Source organism: Alosa pseudoharengus, unplaced genomic scaffold (assembly GCF_046254945.1).
Source record: "Alosa pseudoharengus isolate Yale_2024_CS ecotype anadromous, Long Island Sound unplaced genomic scaffold, YU_APseudo_1.1 YU_APseudo_1.1_scf_14, whole genome shotgun sequence".
Classification (NCBI taxonomy): domain Eukaryota; kingdom Metazoa; phylum Chordata; class Actinopteri; order Clupeiformes; family Clupeidae; genus Alosa; species Alosa pseudoharengus.
The window spans coordinates 18,304,770-18,318,377 of record NW_027468609.1 but is presented as its reverse complement, the minus strand read 5'-3'; the positions used below and the strand labels follow the sequence as shown (position 1 = coordinate 18,318,377).

General features: G+C 44.0%; 2 protein-coding genes across 5 annotated transcripts in view; both read right to left on the bottom strand.

Annotated features, from left to right (window-relative positions):
- The window catches only part of ogdhb (oxoglutarate dehydrogenase b), a 47,504-nt gene extending 45,387 nt beyond the window's left edge, over positions 1 to 2,117 (bottom strand). For both annotated transcript variants that reach the window (XM_076284048.1, XM_076284047.1), the window contains exons 1-2: positions 1,990 to 2,117; positions 458 to 850 (exon numbers count right to left, since the gene is read on the bottom strand). In XM_076284048.1, coding sequence (XP_076140163.1) covers positions 458 to 688 — 231 coding nt within the window. In that variant the 5' untranslated portion in view covers positions 689 to 850; positions 1,990 to 2,117. The remainder of the gene's footprint in view (positions 1 to 457; positions 851 to 1,989) is intronic.
- Positions 2,118 to 3,331: 1,214 nt separating this feature from the next.
- camk2b2 (calcium/calmodulin-dependent protein kinase (CaM kinase) II beta 2) overlaps positions 3,332 to 13,608 on the bottom strand; it is a 73,836-nt gene continuing 63,559 nt past the window's right edge. For 2 of the 3 annotated variants that reach the window (XM_076284051.1, XM_076284050.1), the window contains 4 exons: positions 10,384 to 10,459; positions 9,752 to 9,846; positions 7,988 to 8,222; positions 3,332 to 7,541 (listed from right to left, as the gene is read on the bottom strand). In XM_076284051.1, the coding sequence (XP_076140166.1) occupies positions 7,990 to 8,222; positions 9,752 to 9,846; positions 10,384 to 10,459 (404 nt within the window). In that variant the 3' untranslated portion in view covers positions 3,332 to 7,541; positions 7,988 to 7,989. Of the gene's footprint in view, positions 7,542 to 7,987; positions 8,223 to 9,739; positions 9,847 to 10,383; positions 10,460 to 13,608 lie in introns of all 3 variants that reach the window. The other variant, XM_076284049.1, reaches the window with a different exon arrangement.

The following is a 13,608-nucleotide window of genomic DNA, read 5'->3' as shown; positions in this document are numbered from 1 at the left end:
AAACACACACACAGCACACAGTGAACACACAGCAACAACAGCGGCACTCGGGGAGCAGTGAGGGGTTAAGTGCCTTGCTCAAGGGCACTTCAGCCGTGCCTACTGGTCGGGGTTCGAACCGGCAACCCTCCGGTTACAAGTCCGAAGCGCTAACCAGTAAGCCACGGCTTTACTATCTGTCTATCCATCAATTTGCCCACCCATTTTTCTTTCTCTCTCGCTACATAGGTACATAGGTTCCTCTATTTACACAAGATAAAAACAGTCGTGGGCAGGCAAATGCATATGCAAACACACAAAACATGGACAGAGGTAGGGTTTTCCTAGGGCCAGTTTTTGCTCTCTTTCAGTGCCCTGTCCAAGGGCACATTTGAGGGCATGGATATGGTATATCCGTCTTCAACCCTCACTGCGCTTCCCTTGCCAAACACTGGCAGACGGGGGATGCCAAGCTTACCTTGTGCACACTCTTGGGGTTCTCCAGCCAGGCATAGTACATTTCCTCAACATAGTTCGAACTTGTTCCATTGAGGAAGGGCTCGGCTGCGACGGGCGCCGTGTAGCAACGGATGTGCTGGAACGTCCTTGGGGCGCCCGCCGCCGCCGGTCGCGTCTGAGAGGCGCTTTGGGCAGTCTGTGAGGCCGTGAGAGGCCGCAAGCGTGCAGCACAAGTCCTTAAGCGATGCATCGCAGTCTTTTAAGCAGCAAGGCTCTCCTGCCTCTCCCAAACAGTGCACGTCTCGGAAAACACGAAGGAAAAAGGGTCCCAGAAACGATGACTCAGATGAAAACTTGGAGCCGATCCGTCTTCCAGTGAAGAACTCTGATGTTTGATGTTGACAATCCGACTCTGTGGAGAAAAGTGGCAAATGAGATCGACTGTGGTATGATTTCACAATAACTTAATCTTATCCAAGTAGGAAACACATTATACATTATTCATCTATGGTTGAGCTTAAAAAAACAACTGTATATTGCGACACAAATATAACATGAGTTTACAAACCTAAATTGGCTTGCTGCAAGGAGATAACGATCACTAACCAAGTTGTCCAACTTCTACTTGGAATATTTTAACCATCTGTTCTTGTGCTTGTTATATAGCCATGCATGCTGATGTTCATTCACGTTATTGCTATGGGCAGGTCGGCTGGCGGGTTGTCCAATTTATTGCCAGGGTAGCAAGTTATCATAGCGCGCAAATTAGCCTAATTTCTTATCTAGTCATATTTTTCTGATCTGGAGAGTTTAAATGGTTTTAGCCGCAATAACAGGAACACGATAAAATTAACTGAAATTATTTACAGATAAGTTAACTTGACATTAGCTAACACAGATAAGTTAAATTGACATTAGCTAACAACGTTAACTTATGTGACATTGACTAGCAATAACAACAATTTTCCCCACAGTCCCTGCTAACAACCACCTTTTCTACCCATCCCAACGTTAACTTGCTTAAAGCGTTCACGGTGATTAACTTACTCATTCCATCTTAGTGCACCCATCCCAGGTTTTATGATTTTACCACCGGCAACTTTAACCTTGTTTGCTTGATTTAACTATGCGGAGATAGGATACAAATATTGGCGCTGCTAGTTTGTATTCTAGTCTATGGAACTGTTTAATGTCCATGTATAACGTTAAGTCCCATAGTAACGCACACTAACTGCTACCCTTCACAAACGTTGGCACGTAACGTTTTACCCACTTCTACCATGAAGTTGATGTACACGGAGTTCACATTATTTCGGAAAATCTATCGCAAGAGCATGTGGACTAACGTCATTTTAGCAGAGGAAAGCTATTTCTGGTGCACGAGTGAAGCAGCCCTCACGTTTCCTCGGGCAGACCAACGAAGAGTTAGCTGGTTCCAAAGCTAGCCTGCTATCACTAACGTTAGCTAGGTAGCTAGCTAGAAGCTCACTTAATCTATCCTGGCAAAAAAGCAAAGCCCCGAATGACTTTTAACGTTGAATGGTACCTTACCTTATACGATCGTACAGTGCTAGGTGGACTTACACAGAAAATAAACCACAAAACCCCTCTTCGATTTGAAACGTCTTGCTAAGGCTTCCTTGCAGTTGCAGTAACGTTAATCGTATGCAGCATTTGACCAGGCTGGGAAGGAACACACGCTCCCTGCGTCACACTAGCGTCAGACGGCATGGTCAGCACTTGAAAAATAGGCCTACCCTATTAGGTGTGCCGCTTTGGTGCTCTCACACGAGGAACATGGCAGATTTAGAAACACATCACTAACACATTTTGTAAAATGCATATTATGAGTGTTTACTTTTTAGCAATAGAAGGCCACAGCTGGCCTCATATTATGTCGTTTATTTTTATATTCTGGGACTGCAGATCACTGCTAATTTCGGCATTAGTATCATAATATATCTTTTGATTTCCAACGCATAATAAATACATTATGCAGGCTTACATGTTTTCTATTAAGCATCATCACACAGAGCATGCTAACCAATCCAGCAAAGCTACCATGCAGCTGTCAAGATGATGTTTTAATAAGCTACTGGTCAGTATTTATTTCAGCAAAACAGTCAGGAACCGTCTATAATAATAATAAAAAAAAATACATTTCTAGACACTCAAAGATGCTTGCTGATCTTATTGTCTGTCATGAGCATAGCTTGGGCTTAGTTCCCATGTCTTTTGAAACCCTAAGGAAGAGGATTTTTACCCATAAACTGCATAACAGATCCCAACCTTTTTTCTATCAGTAGAATGTTTCATCACAGAAATACACTTTTCAACTTATGCATGTTTTTTTTTAAACCCATGATGTCCATCACAATATGAACACTTGTAGACATAGTCAATATAACACCTGTGTCTTCATTATTGGCAAAAATAATGGATTAAGACCTTTCTGCTGAGATTTCTACTGGGGACCCATTTTTCAGTTAGAGCAAAAGCTAAGTCTTTCCATTAGCTGTTCCTTAATTGGTGACTTGACACAAAAAAAACGTACACTCTTGATTATATCCCAAAGGCCTGTCTCGGACAGCTCAGAATGTCATCATTACATCTATCTGTGCTGAGTTGTGGAGCAAGATGTTTGTGGACACCTCGCTTCTGATGGACACTGACCCTATAGGAAGACTTTGTACTGTCTTGAGAAACAATTACACATGATCCCTGCTCTAATCTAATCTGAGTTATGGCTTTGTTGTCAGAGGCAGGCGGTGAGATGAGAACTTTCATTCCCACTGAGATTACTTGAAGCAGGGAGACAGACACTCCTCTGATTGTCTCCTCTGTAGGATGCTTACAATCTGCCCGAGGTTGAATAAAAAAACAGAAGTTTGTGCCTTTGTACCGTAATTTTTATTGATAACATATCGATAACATCTTAACACATTTCCTTAACTTTTAGAACACAGAGCACATTGGAAGAACAGAGCAGTAGTACCAGGAAGAGTGGAGAGAAATATAGAAGTAATAATAATAATAATAACCTTGTTGTGTAATCTTACAGGATTCACATAATCTCATTACACATCATGAGATTATATACAAAACCCCCCCTTCAAAAACGAGAAACCAACATATCTCAAAGGCTCAGCATCAGGGAAACCATAAGCAAAGCAACTGAAACAAATACAGGCAATAGGATTAGGGATCAAAGGACATAAAAGAAACACTACACAGAGCCGTGGCTTGATGTTGTAAGAGCAGCGAGGTGTCACTAAAAAAGGAGGGATTCGGCACTAATAAACTCTTTCCTGTCTCTCCGTCTCTTTCTCACACACACACATACCCACTCACTCATACATTCACAAACAAACACACACACACCTTCGTTTCATCACTGGCCTGGAACTTTACACCATACTTTTAAGAGCGTTCTAACTCCCACAGTAGTAATACTTTGCATAACAGTGTGATCCAATTACCATTGCCATAGGGATGCACAGGCAAACACTGGCTTCTTATTGCCATAGAAGAACTTCGCAAACTACTACTTAATTACTTGTCTGGTGAGTATGGAAATCATCTCACTGACTCAGCAAACTCGCTGTTCTCACATCCGTTTGTGAAGATAGAGATAGATAGATAGATACTTTATTGATCCCCAAGGGGAAATTCAAGACCATGTACAGTAGGTCCTCTACATTCATGGCATGTTGCTGCTGCAAGTGACTTTCTGCTAAGGGCCAAAGTGAGCTGGTGAACATAGATGTCTGGCGCCCTCTATGTGTTGCCATTATATTTCACGTCTCAGCAAAATAATATTGCAGCGCAAAACAGGGGCTCTCAGTAAACTCTGGACTGTGTCCATGGTAAACGCTGCAGTGCTTCTGCATGATACTCAGCAGTGAATGAACCTCCGAAGCATGCAGTTCACTAGTATCATTCGTACAACTAGACACATAATTTCCCATGATGCACTCTCAAAGCCAGCATGACAAGCTTGGATTGTTCAGGCAGAATAAAAAAAACTGCACAAATTAAGACTCCCAAGTCCTCAGTTAAAATTCATGACCATCCTACCCTGCTCAAACAACAAGAAACCCTGTACAAAAACATGCAATACAATCATTGTTACTTATGCCATGATAGTCATAATCGTCATTAAAATCATCATCATCATCGTCAAAAATTGGTATATGCACAAAATTTAGAAAGAAGATAGAGGATCATAACTCACCAGCATTCAGTAAAAAAGAAATCAACGATATGAAATAAAAACACCAAATGTATCTTCATTTTGAATTTCATGCAAATAGATGCCACCTATGTCATCACTACATAATTGTTGTTGTACAATATACTGTATGTATGAAGTCTTTAAAAGTTATTGTTATATTCATCTGTCATATTTGAGTATTGAGTATGCACTGTGTGACACAGATAGAAGAGAGAACATTACTATAGAATGTCAGCATGCTGTTTCAACCGCTGTTCCGAGGGGACAGAGGCTGGTGGGACGGATGAGGCCCGACTCTGGGCCACGCCCAGTACGGATTCCTCTGATGTCTGAAGGCAGTTCTTTATACATTTTATAAACATTCTTTCTAGGTTTTGATCTCTTAACTCGCTCTAACTTAACATAACCGGCTCTGGAGAAGTTTGAGAGTTGAAAACACTGAAAACCCCTCGAAACCCCTGGTCTCATACTTTCTACCAAGAAACACCCCCCACATCAAACCAATAGGGTTCAACATGACAACAGAAAAACAACAGATATCACATTGTAGAGGAGAACAATTGTTATTATTTTTTTTAAATCACAAGAATGACATTAAACAGATATGCTGCCACTGAGAGAATCTGCTTCACGTCTCATTATGTCATCATCTCATGTACATTCCATATCTCTACACAGATCAAATCTGCATTCAACTAACAGTATAAACAAAGAGTATAGAAGTAACTTCTATACTCATTGGTATAAACTGTGCTGGTTACCAGGAAGCTCTTGCATTATGTTATTACTTATCTCTATAGCAACGCATTCTATTCACCTCCGGGCTTTATATTGCCGTTGCATTGTGGCATAGGAGCAAACAAGAACATGTGTGCCTTAATGAACACATACACACACACACAAACTGTCATGTAAACAAACATATATGGGTGCTATTTGTGTATGTGTGTGTTTCAACGTAACCATGGTAAATAGATATGCTCCACTCACAAATATCCAGTGAAAAATAATAGCTCTCTAGAAGCTGATGCTGCCATACATTTCTGTAACTAAATAATATCTGTGAGCTTATTTTATAGTCTTACCCCCTTTACCATGATTTGCAGCAGTAGCAATTCTTTTCAGCACCTCTTACAAAGAAAAAATAAATGAAGACTTTCTTGTTCACCTCAGCAGTTAAACAAACATGTAATGCCCATAGACACCACATTGGGTCTTACATAAACTTATAGGGAAAAATAAACACTCCACAAAACATCTATTTTCTATGACATACAAAAATAGGGTGAAATAATCAGAAGTGAAAAGGGGGATATAAATGATCAGGTGCCTAAGAGATGGTTCCACACCTCCTGTGTCATTTCCTGTAAAAGCCACGCATCTCCTCACTCTAGCCCACCTCACTTCCCCACCGTGGGTTGAGTCAGCACGCGTTACCTTCTCTTATTGATGCAGCTGCACTGTCAAGAACAGCCCTACGCCTTACTACATCAAATATCCCCTAGGTTATAAAAGCTCCTAAAACTACCATACAAAGATCCCATAAGAATTTACTAAAAATCCTAAGACTACCCAGACTAATTTAACTATAAACGCACCTTATGAGTGTGTCCAAGTGCAAGTGTATCTGGACACGGTATAAGGCATCCATTGTACACTGCACTGGGATGCTAGCTCTGCCATTTCATACAGAAGGCCCTGGAAAGCATCAAGGCTGGACTGAAAGTAATGAGTAGGACTTAGAAGACAGTGTATGTGGCTCAGACACAAAGGATTCAGATGGAGCGTTTCATTTAATCTAATTATAGCTGTGGAATCCTGACGGTATTTGATGTTTAATTGTAGTCATGGCAACACCAGAACTATCATAATTTTACCGAAAGAGGTGACATGTCAGATCCTATTTTGAAGAAACCAAGATTAAACAGAAATACCTCCTTAAGAAGCATAAGAACACACAGATGGCCACACAGACTTAGGGGGCGGACAACAGTGGAACCCTACATCTCTCTCCCCTCAGCCAATCCACTTCCTGTCTGAAGGCCTTTTCCACAATGCTTTCCTTCCGCTCACAAGCTGCGCTGATCAGTAGTCTTAATGACTTACAGGTAAGTGTGTAAAATTGTAAGTACATTTCGTATTACTCAAGCACATAAAAAACAGCCACTGAGAATAATACTGAAAAAAAAATCATGCATTTCAAAAAATACAAATGAAAAAACAAAACAAAAGTTTTTCTTCTGATAAAATAGATTTACCACTGGCATCAAGAATTATACTATTAAATATACAACCTCAATAGAACAACAGCATTACCAATGATGATGAAAGAAGTAGTAATAATAGTAGTAGTAATAATAATAATAATAATAGCAATAATAGTAATAATAATAATATTAATAATAATATGAACTTCATTTGAAGGTTCTAATATTTCTGACCCACCCTCGTCACAGGGTGTAACACTGTTTCCAGTGAGGGGAGACATGGGAACAGAGGGTGCGGTTCTAATGCAGAACACAGGAGCTGTGAGTCTTGATCTGATATGTGTGCTGTTGTTCCTTCCAGAGGAGGCAGGGGGTGGGGGGTGATGGTGCAGCTGAGGGTAATTGCGCTTCAGAGGAGAGTTCAGATGGCGGGACAGAGGTCAGTGAGGCTGCAGTGTGACCCCCAGGCCCCCGGGGGACGATAAAGAGTGACGGTGTGCATGCGATGTGTTGCCTGGACAGGGTTGGTGCAGAGCTGGAGGCCCATGGGCCCGACCGTAGAGGAGGCTCCCCAGCCTTGCACTGCCTCCTTCAGTCCCTCTCTCCATCCCTCCATCTCCTGCCCACGACAGCACACCAGTCAGACGCACCCACTGCAGCTCCTGCTCTCCATACACACACACACACACACACACACACACACACACACACACACACACACAAAGGCAGAAGGATCAGCTCTTGAAATTGTTGATGCTGGTTGGGAATGTGATGGTTGCAGCTGTTTCAACATGAGCATCATCTCACTCATAGCTACATTTGTGTGTACATGTGTATGTTTGTGTTTGTCCGTGTGTGTGTGTGTGTGTGTGTGTGTGTGTGTGTGTGTGTGTATTTGAGTCTGTGCATGTCTTTGTGTGTGTGTGTGTGTGTCTGTGTTTGTGTGTGTGTCCATGTGTGTGTGTATGTGTGTCCGTGTGTGTGTGTTGTGTGTGTGTGCATGTGTATCCTTGTGTGTGTGTGTGTCTGTGTGTGCGTGCGTGTATGTGTGTCCATGTTCATGTGTGTCCGTGTGTGTGTGTGTGTGTGTGTGTGTGTGTGTGCATACCTTCACTGCAGTGGGGCAGCCGGAGCTCCAGAGCAGTGGAAGTGGACGTTCTGCCACTTGGAGTCACGGCGATGCCATACCCTGGTCTCCTCTGACTGGCTACTGCGGGGACGTCCCTGGCCATCCACGAACTGCGTGAGGCGGATGTAGGCGATGCAGGCGGCGTCCTCTCCAATCAGGTGCACATGCGGGTTCAGGATGGTGGTGTGGATGGGCTTACTGTTCTTAGCCAGCACTGGACAAGGAGGGAGAGAGAAGAGAGGGATGGAGGAGTTGAGGAGTACGGTCAGAAAATGGAATTAGAACGTTCGTGAACACTATGATGTGACAATTACCCTCAGGGATTTTTCCCAGAGCCATATAAGTAAGGGATAATGGACGGTCTGTTCACAGAAGTTAATGCACGGTCGAGGTTGTAAAACGGCCCCGACGCGAAGCGGAAGTGAACAGACCACCGTGGAGTCCATTATCCCGCTTATTCCACTGTTGCCACTTGCGTTGTGTTCATTTCCAGTTACAATTTAAACATTTTAATCGCTAAAACTTGTCTTGTTTGTGGAACTACTTTCTTCCAACACATATCAACTAATTTCTTAACTTGCAGGACAAACTGCCGTTACTAGTTCTAAATGGATGGTTGCTACGGCCAAAGGCCAGTCATTAGTTCTATCTCTCCCGTTGTCAAGCGGGCATATCCCAAGATTCTGATGAACTTTAGCTTGGAAACATAGCTATTTTACTTAGCCTGCTGTCATCCATCTAGCTAAAAGCCACCTCCATCATATGCTACAATGTTGCCATGTTCTGAACGTCTGCATTTTACAGCTCGGATGCAACGTGACAGTTCATTTAAACTTAACAACGAGTTCGGCGAATTAATATAAGTTTGATACGGCCAAAAAAATGGATCTACTTCATAGGTGTGCAAATAACATACGGTTAATGGTCGTTCTAAATTACGTAGTACAATGGGAAATTCAACCAAGCAGTGGAATAAAGGTATCTAAAGGTATCTATCTATAAGACTCTGATTTTTCCCAAAGAACACTTAAACTATAGATTGTTCGTGTAGAATTCTAGAAGGAGCCAGGAAAATAATTCACCCCTCAACAGGTTAAAAGAGAGGGATGCAGTGGAGAGAGAAAGAGAGCTAGAAAATGACAAAAGGGAATACAGACAGCAAGAGCGAAAGGAGAGAAACACGAGGACAGAAAGACCAGTGAGAGAGGATGAAGATAGAAAGATGATTATCTAGACAGTGACAGACAAAGAAATATTCTACAGTTCCCCGACAAGCTCCCCTATACTTACTATTCTTAGACAATACTGCAAAGAGACAGGGGGAGAAAGCAACGACAGAGAGAGAGAGGGATTGAGGGAAGGAAAATTAAATAGAGCACAAGGTAGAGAGAGACGAGAGGAGAAAAACGAAAAGATTGAAGGGGTGCGGAGGAAGAGAAAGGGAAGGTGACAAAGAGGTTAGAAGACGAGTCAGTGAGACAGAGTGGGATAGATCTGAATTCTATAAATCCCCAACAAATCCCCACACATTCTGTATATGACACATCAAAGAACATCCACTAATGTTCAACAGGTTCTGTTATATAAAGAAGAACATGCACTACTGTTCCACAGGTTCTATTATGTAAAGAACATGCACTACTGTTCCACAGGTTCTGTTACGTAAAGAAGAACATGCACTACTAATTTATGGGTTCAGTTGCACTTCTACGGGGTTCTGTGAGGCCGCACATGATCGCTCACGGTTCTCAAAGTAGAATCTGTGGAAGTCCATTCCCTCCACCAGGTTCCCCAGGGCCTCTGGCTCGAAGGACGTCAGTCCCGGATCGCAGATCTTCCTGTGAACCAAACAGATCATTTATACAGACCATCAGCAGAAACTACGAACCAACTACGTACTACGAACTACGATAATTTACACAGCACATCCCAGCACAAGCTCAAGAGGGCTGGGGATTAGTTCAAAACCCAGCTAAATGCCTGTAGTATGTTGTATGAAATATCAAAGCATTTCCTCTGAATGTGTTTGCGGGAAAAAGCCTTATGTGTATGAAACAGTACTTGCATTGCAATGCAAGGATTTCACTTATTGCTTTGCTGTTGTACATATATTTGATATGAGAAGATAAATGATGTTAGTATGTGATCATTAAACATGATACAGGCTGAAAGTAAATAAAATATAGGGTTGTATAATGTAACTAAAACATCATGGATGCATAGTAGCAGATGGATGCAGTGGATGCCAAATGATTTCATGGATGCATACTGTATAAATATATGGATTTATGTGGATCTATAAATGTTTACAGAGTGATCTATTAGATGTCATTCTCTCTTATAGCAATAGATTCCCAGCATGCAGTGCAACTCACGCGTAGGCCTCGAAGTCTCCATTATTGACAGCTTCAATCAGCTGCTCTGTGATCTTGATGATCTCTTGTTTACGCGCTGAAGGGGGAAAATGATCAAATTTATTAGAAGTTATGAGACAGCCAGGAATAACCATGCAGACCTCTAGTTCATCTCATACATGCTGGTATCTAGTTCATCTCATACATGCTGGTCTCTAGTCCATCCCCTATAGAGTCTCATACACGCTGGTCTCTAGTTCATCTTCCATACAGTCTCACACACTCATCTAGTTTCATACAGTCCCATACACGCTGGTATCTAGTTAATCTCTCATAGTCTTATACACGCTGGTCTGTAGTTCATCTCCATTTCAGTCTCATACATGCTGGTATCTAGTTCATCTCTCATACAGTCTCATACACGCTGGTCTGAGTGTGGGCCGCATCTGGGCCAGAGGTCATCCAGACTAAAAGCCTACTGCTCACACACACTGTTGCAGACACTGAATGGAAACCACCAAGGCCATACCAGTCACTTCCTTCTACTCATCTTGCCAAAGAGAGGGTAAGCTCGGGAGTTGCAGATTTAAGCTGATGTCAGTTTTTCAAAACCAGCGAGAAGTGCGGCTCTCAAAACTGCACACAAGCATGCACATTACATGGTAAGGGGATCGTATGATAGATCTGTTTGGTAATCATCACACCTCTCAAAACACACTCTGGAGATCGTATGATAGATCTGTTTGGTGACCATCACATCTCTCAAAACACACTCTGCACACAAACTGGGGTCCAGCACAATTGTCTTTACAAGAAAAGCACACGTTCCATATGTCTCTGACAGACACACACACACACACACACACACACACACAGACACACTTATGCAGTCGAGCACCCCCCTGTGTGTTTGGGCAACTTGCCGCCCCAGACAGACTTACCTTTCTGATCCTTATTCATGCTGCTCTGGCTTTCCCCTCATTTCTAGATCTTTTTCACATCTCAAGACATCTTCCTCTCATGCTTCATACTCTCTCTCTCTCTTTCACTCACACACACACTCCTGAGCAAAACCCTTGAGTCCATGAGACTTTGCTCACATACACACACAAAGCAGGCGGTCGTATCGCACAGCAGCCACTACTAACTCAACAAACAAGGTGCTGCGATCACAGGAAGCCCATTAAATCCATGAAATTTCTCCTCAGAGTCCTTCATCCTGACATGGATCTGGTTTCATCTGCCCCCTATCGCTCTCTCCTTCTTTTTCTCTCTCTCTCAGGGCTTGCTGAGCTCAACATGCTATTCCTGTCCCTTAGCGCTTTGGGAAAGATTTACTTCCTCCTCCCTCCTCCTCCTGTTTCTCTCTCTCTCCCTCCCTCCCTTCAGCTCTTCTCTCTCCTGCAGTGAGAGGGCTTAGCGGCATGAGGCCTGACATGTCCTCTCCTCCTCCTCCTCCTCTATCCCTCGTTCACCACACACACTCTCCCACAATGGTCCCCTCGCTCTGTCCTTCAGATGGGTCGCACACATGCACGCACTTGCACATGTACGCACACACACACACACACACAAATGCACACACTCACGCATACAGACACACACACACACACACACACACACACACACATTCACACACGCACGGTCAAGGCTGTACGTGACAAGCGGGTCATGCTTCAGGTGACTCACACCCTAATTCCCTCATTTGAAGCTCAGTGCCACAGCAGCCTAGAGAGAGAGTTTATCTTGGGTAGTGCGAGCACACACACACACACACACACACACACACACATACTTCCTCATCATCATCACGCATGCAGAAACACAACACATTTACTCTCTCTCTCTCTTTCACACACACACACACACACACACACACTTATATTATTACACACACACACACACACACACACACACACACTCCTGTACACACACTTGCATGTTTCTGTACTCACACTGCAGGCTCAGAGTTGAGGAGCCCGAGGGGGTGTGGGAGGGGGGCGGGGGGGCGTGAGGAGTGGAGGAGGGGGGGGCCGGGGCCCGCGAGGTCTCCTTGGTAACCTGGGGGGCCGGCGCACGGAACACACTGCTCACCAGGTCCGTCAGGCGGGCTGGGAGGGGAGGTGAGGGGAGGTGAGGGGAGGTGTGTGTGTGTGTGTGTGTGTGTGTGTGTGTGTGTGTCCCGGCAGAGACAGGAAGGGAACATACAGTACAGTGGCACAGTAAGGAGAGGGGTGGGGGCATGCGTGACATCACAGAGTGATCATTAATTAGGCAAAAACAGAGAAACACCAGAATAAACAACAGAATGAATGTGTCAGAGAGACAGAGAGAGAGAGAGAGAGAGAGAGAGAGAGAGAGAGAGGAGTGAGAATAGACAGATGAAGAGGAAACAACAGTGAGAGTGAATGAGGAAACTTGAACAACATGCAGTGAGTTCCACCTGCAGAGACATGCAGTGAGACAGAGAGAGTTCTGATGATCAGCAGTGAGATCGACAGTGAAAAGAAGAGAGGATACAGAGTGGAACAGTGCTGCAGAGAAACAGATAGAGAGAAGAGAGTGATAGAGAGAGATGGAGAGAGAGATAAGAGAGAGAGAGAGAGTGACAGAGACAGACTGGAGTTGAATGACTGACTGTGTGAGTGAATGTGTGAGAGAGTACAGTGCTGGCGTGGTGTTCAGTGGTTCAGGCAACGTGAATGAGTGTGTGTGTGTGTGTGTGTGTGTGTGTGTGTGTGTGAGTTGGGGCGGCGTGCGTCCAGGCTCCAGGCTACTCACTCTGCGTGGCGGGCGTGTGAGGGGGGGAGGCAGCCGATTGCACCCCTCCCTCGGTGTCGAGCCCCCCAGCGGGACCTGAGCTCCTGCGCACCGAGCCCAAGAGGTCGGACAGCTTGGAGGCTGGAGGGGCAACAGAACGCCACCCCACAGAGACCAGGGCAACGGAAAGCCATGGAGGGAGAAATTCCACAATTTAGAGGTTTTAGAGTATGGGGGGGGGGGGGGGAGAGGGGGGTTCAAACCCAAGCACCTATATGCAGTGTGTGTGTGTGTGTGTGTGGGAGGGGGAGTAGGTGAGAGGCTTGGTCAATCCCCGAGCTGGACATGCTGTTTCAGTGTTTCATTACATGCTGTTTCATCTGCACCCACAAGGTGGCAGCATATAATAACCTGTAGAAAACCTTCCACACATTCTGCACTAATTGGCATTTAGGGGCCATTGGAACACCATGCTTCAGTACAGTT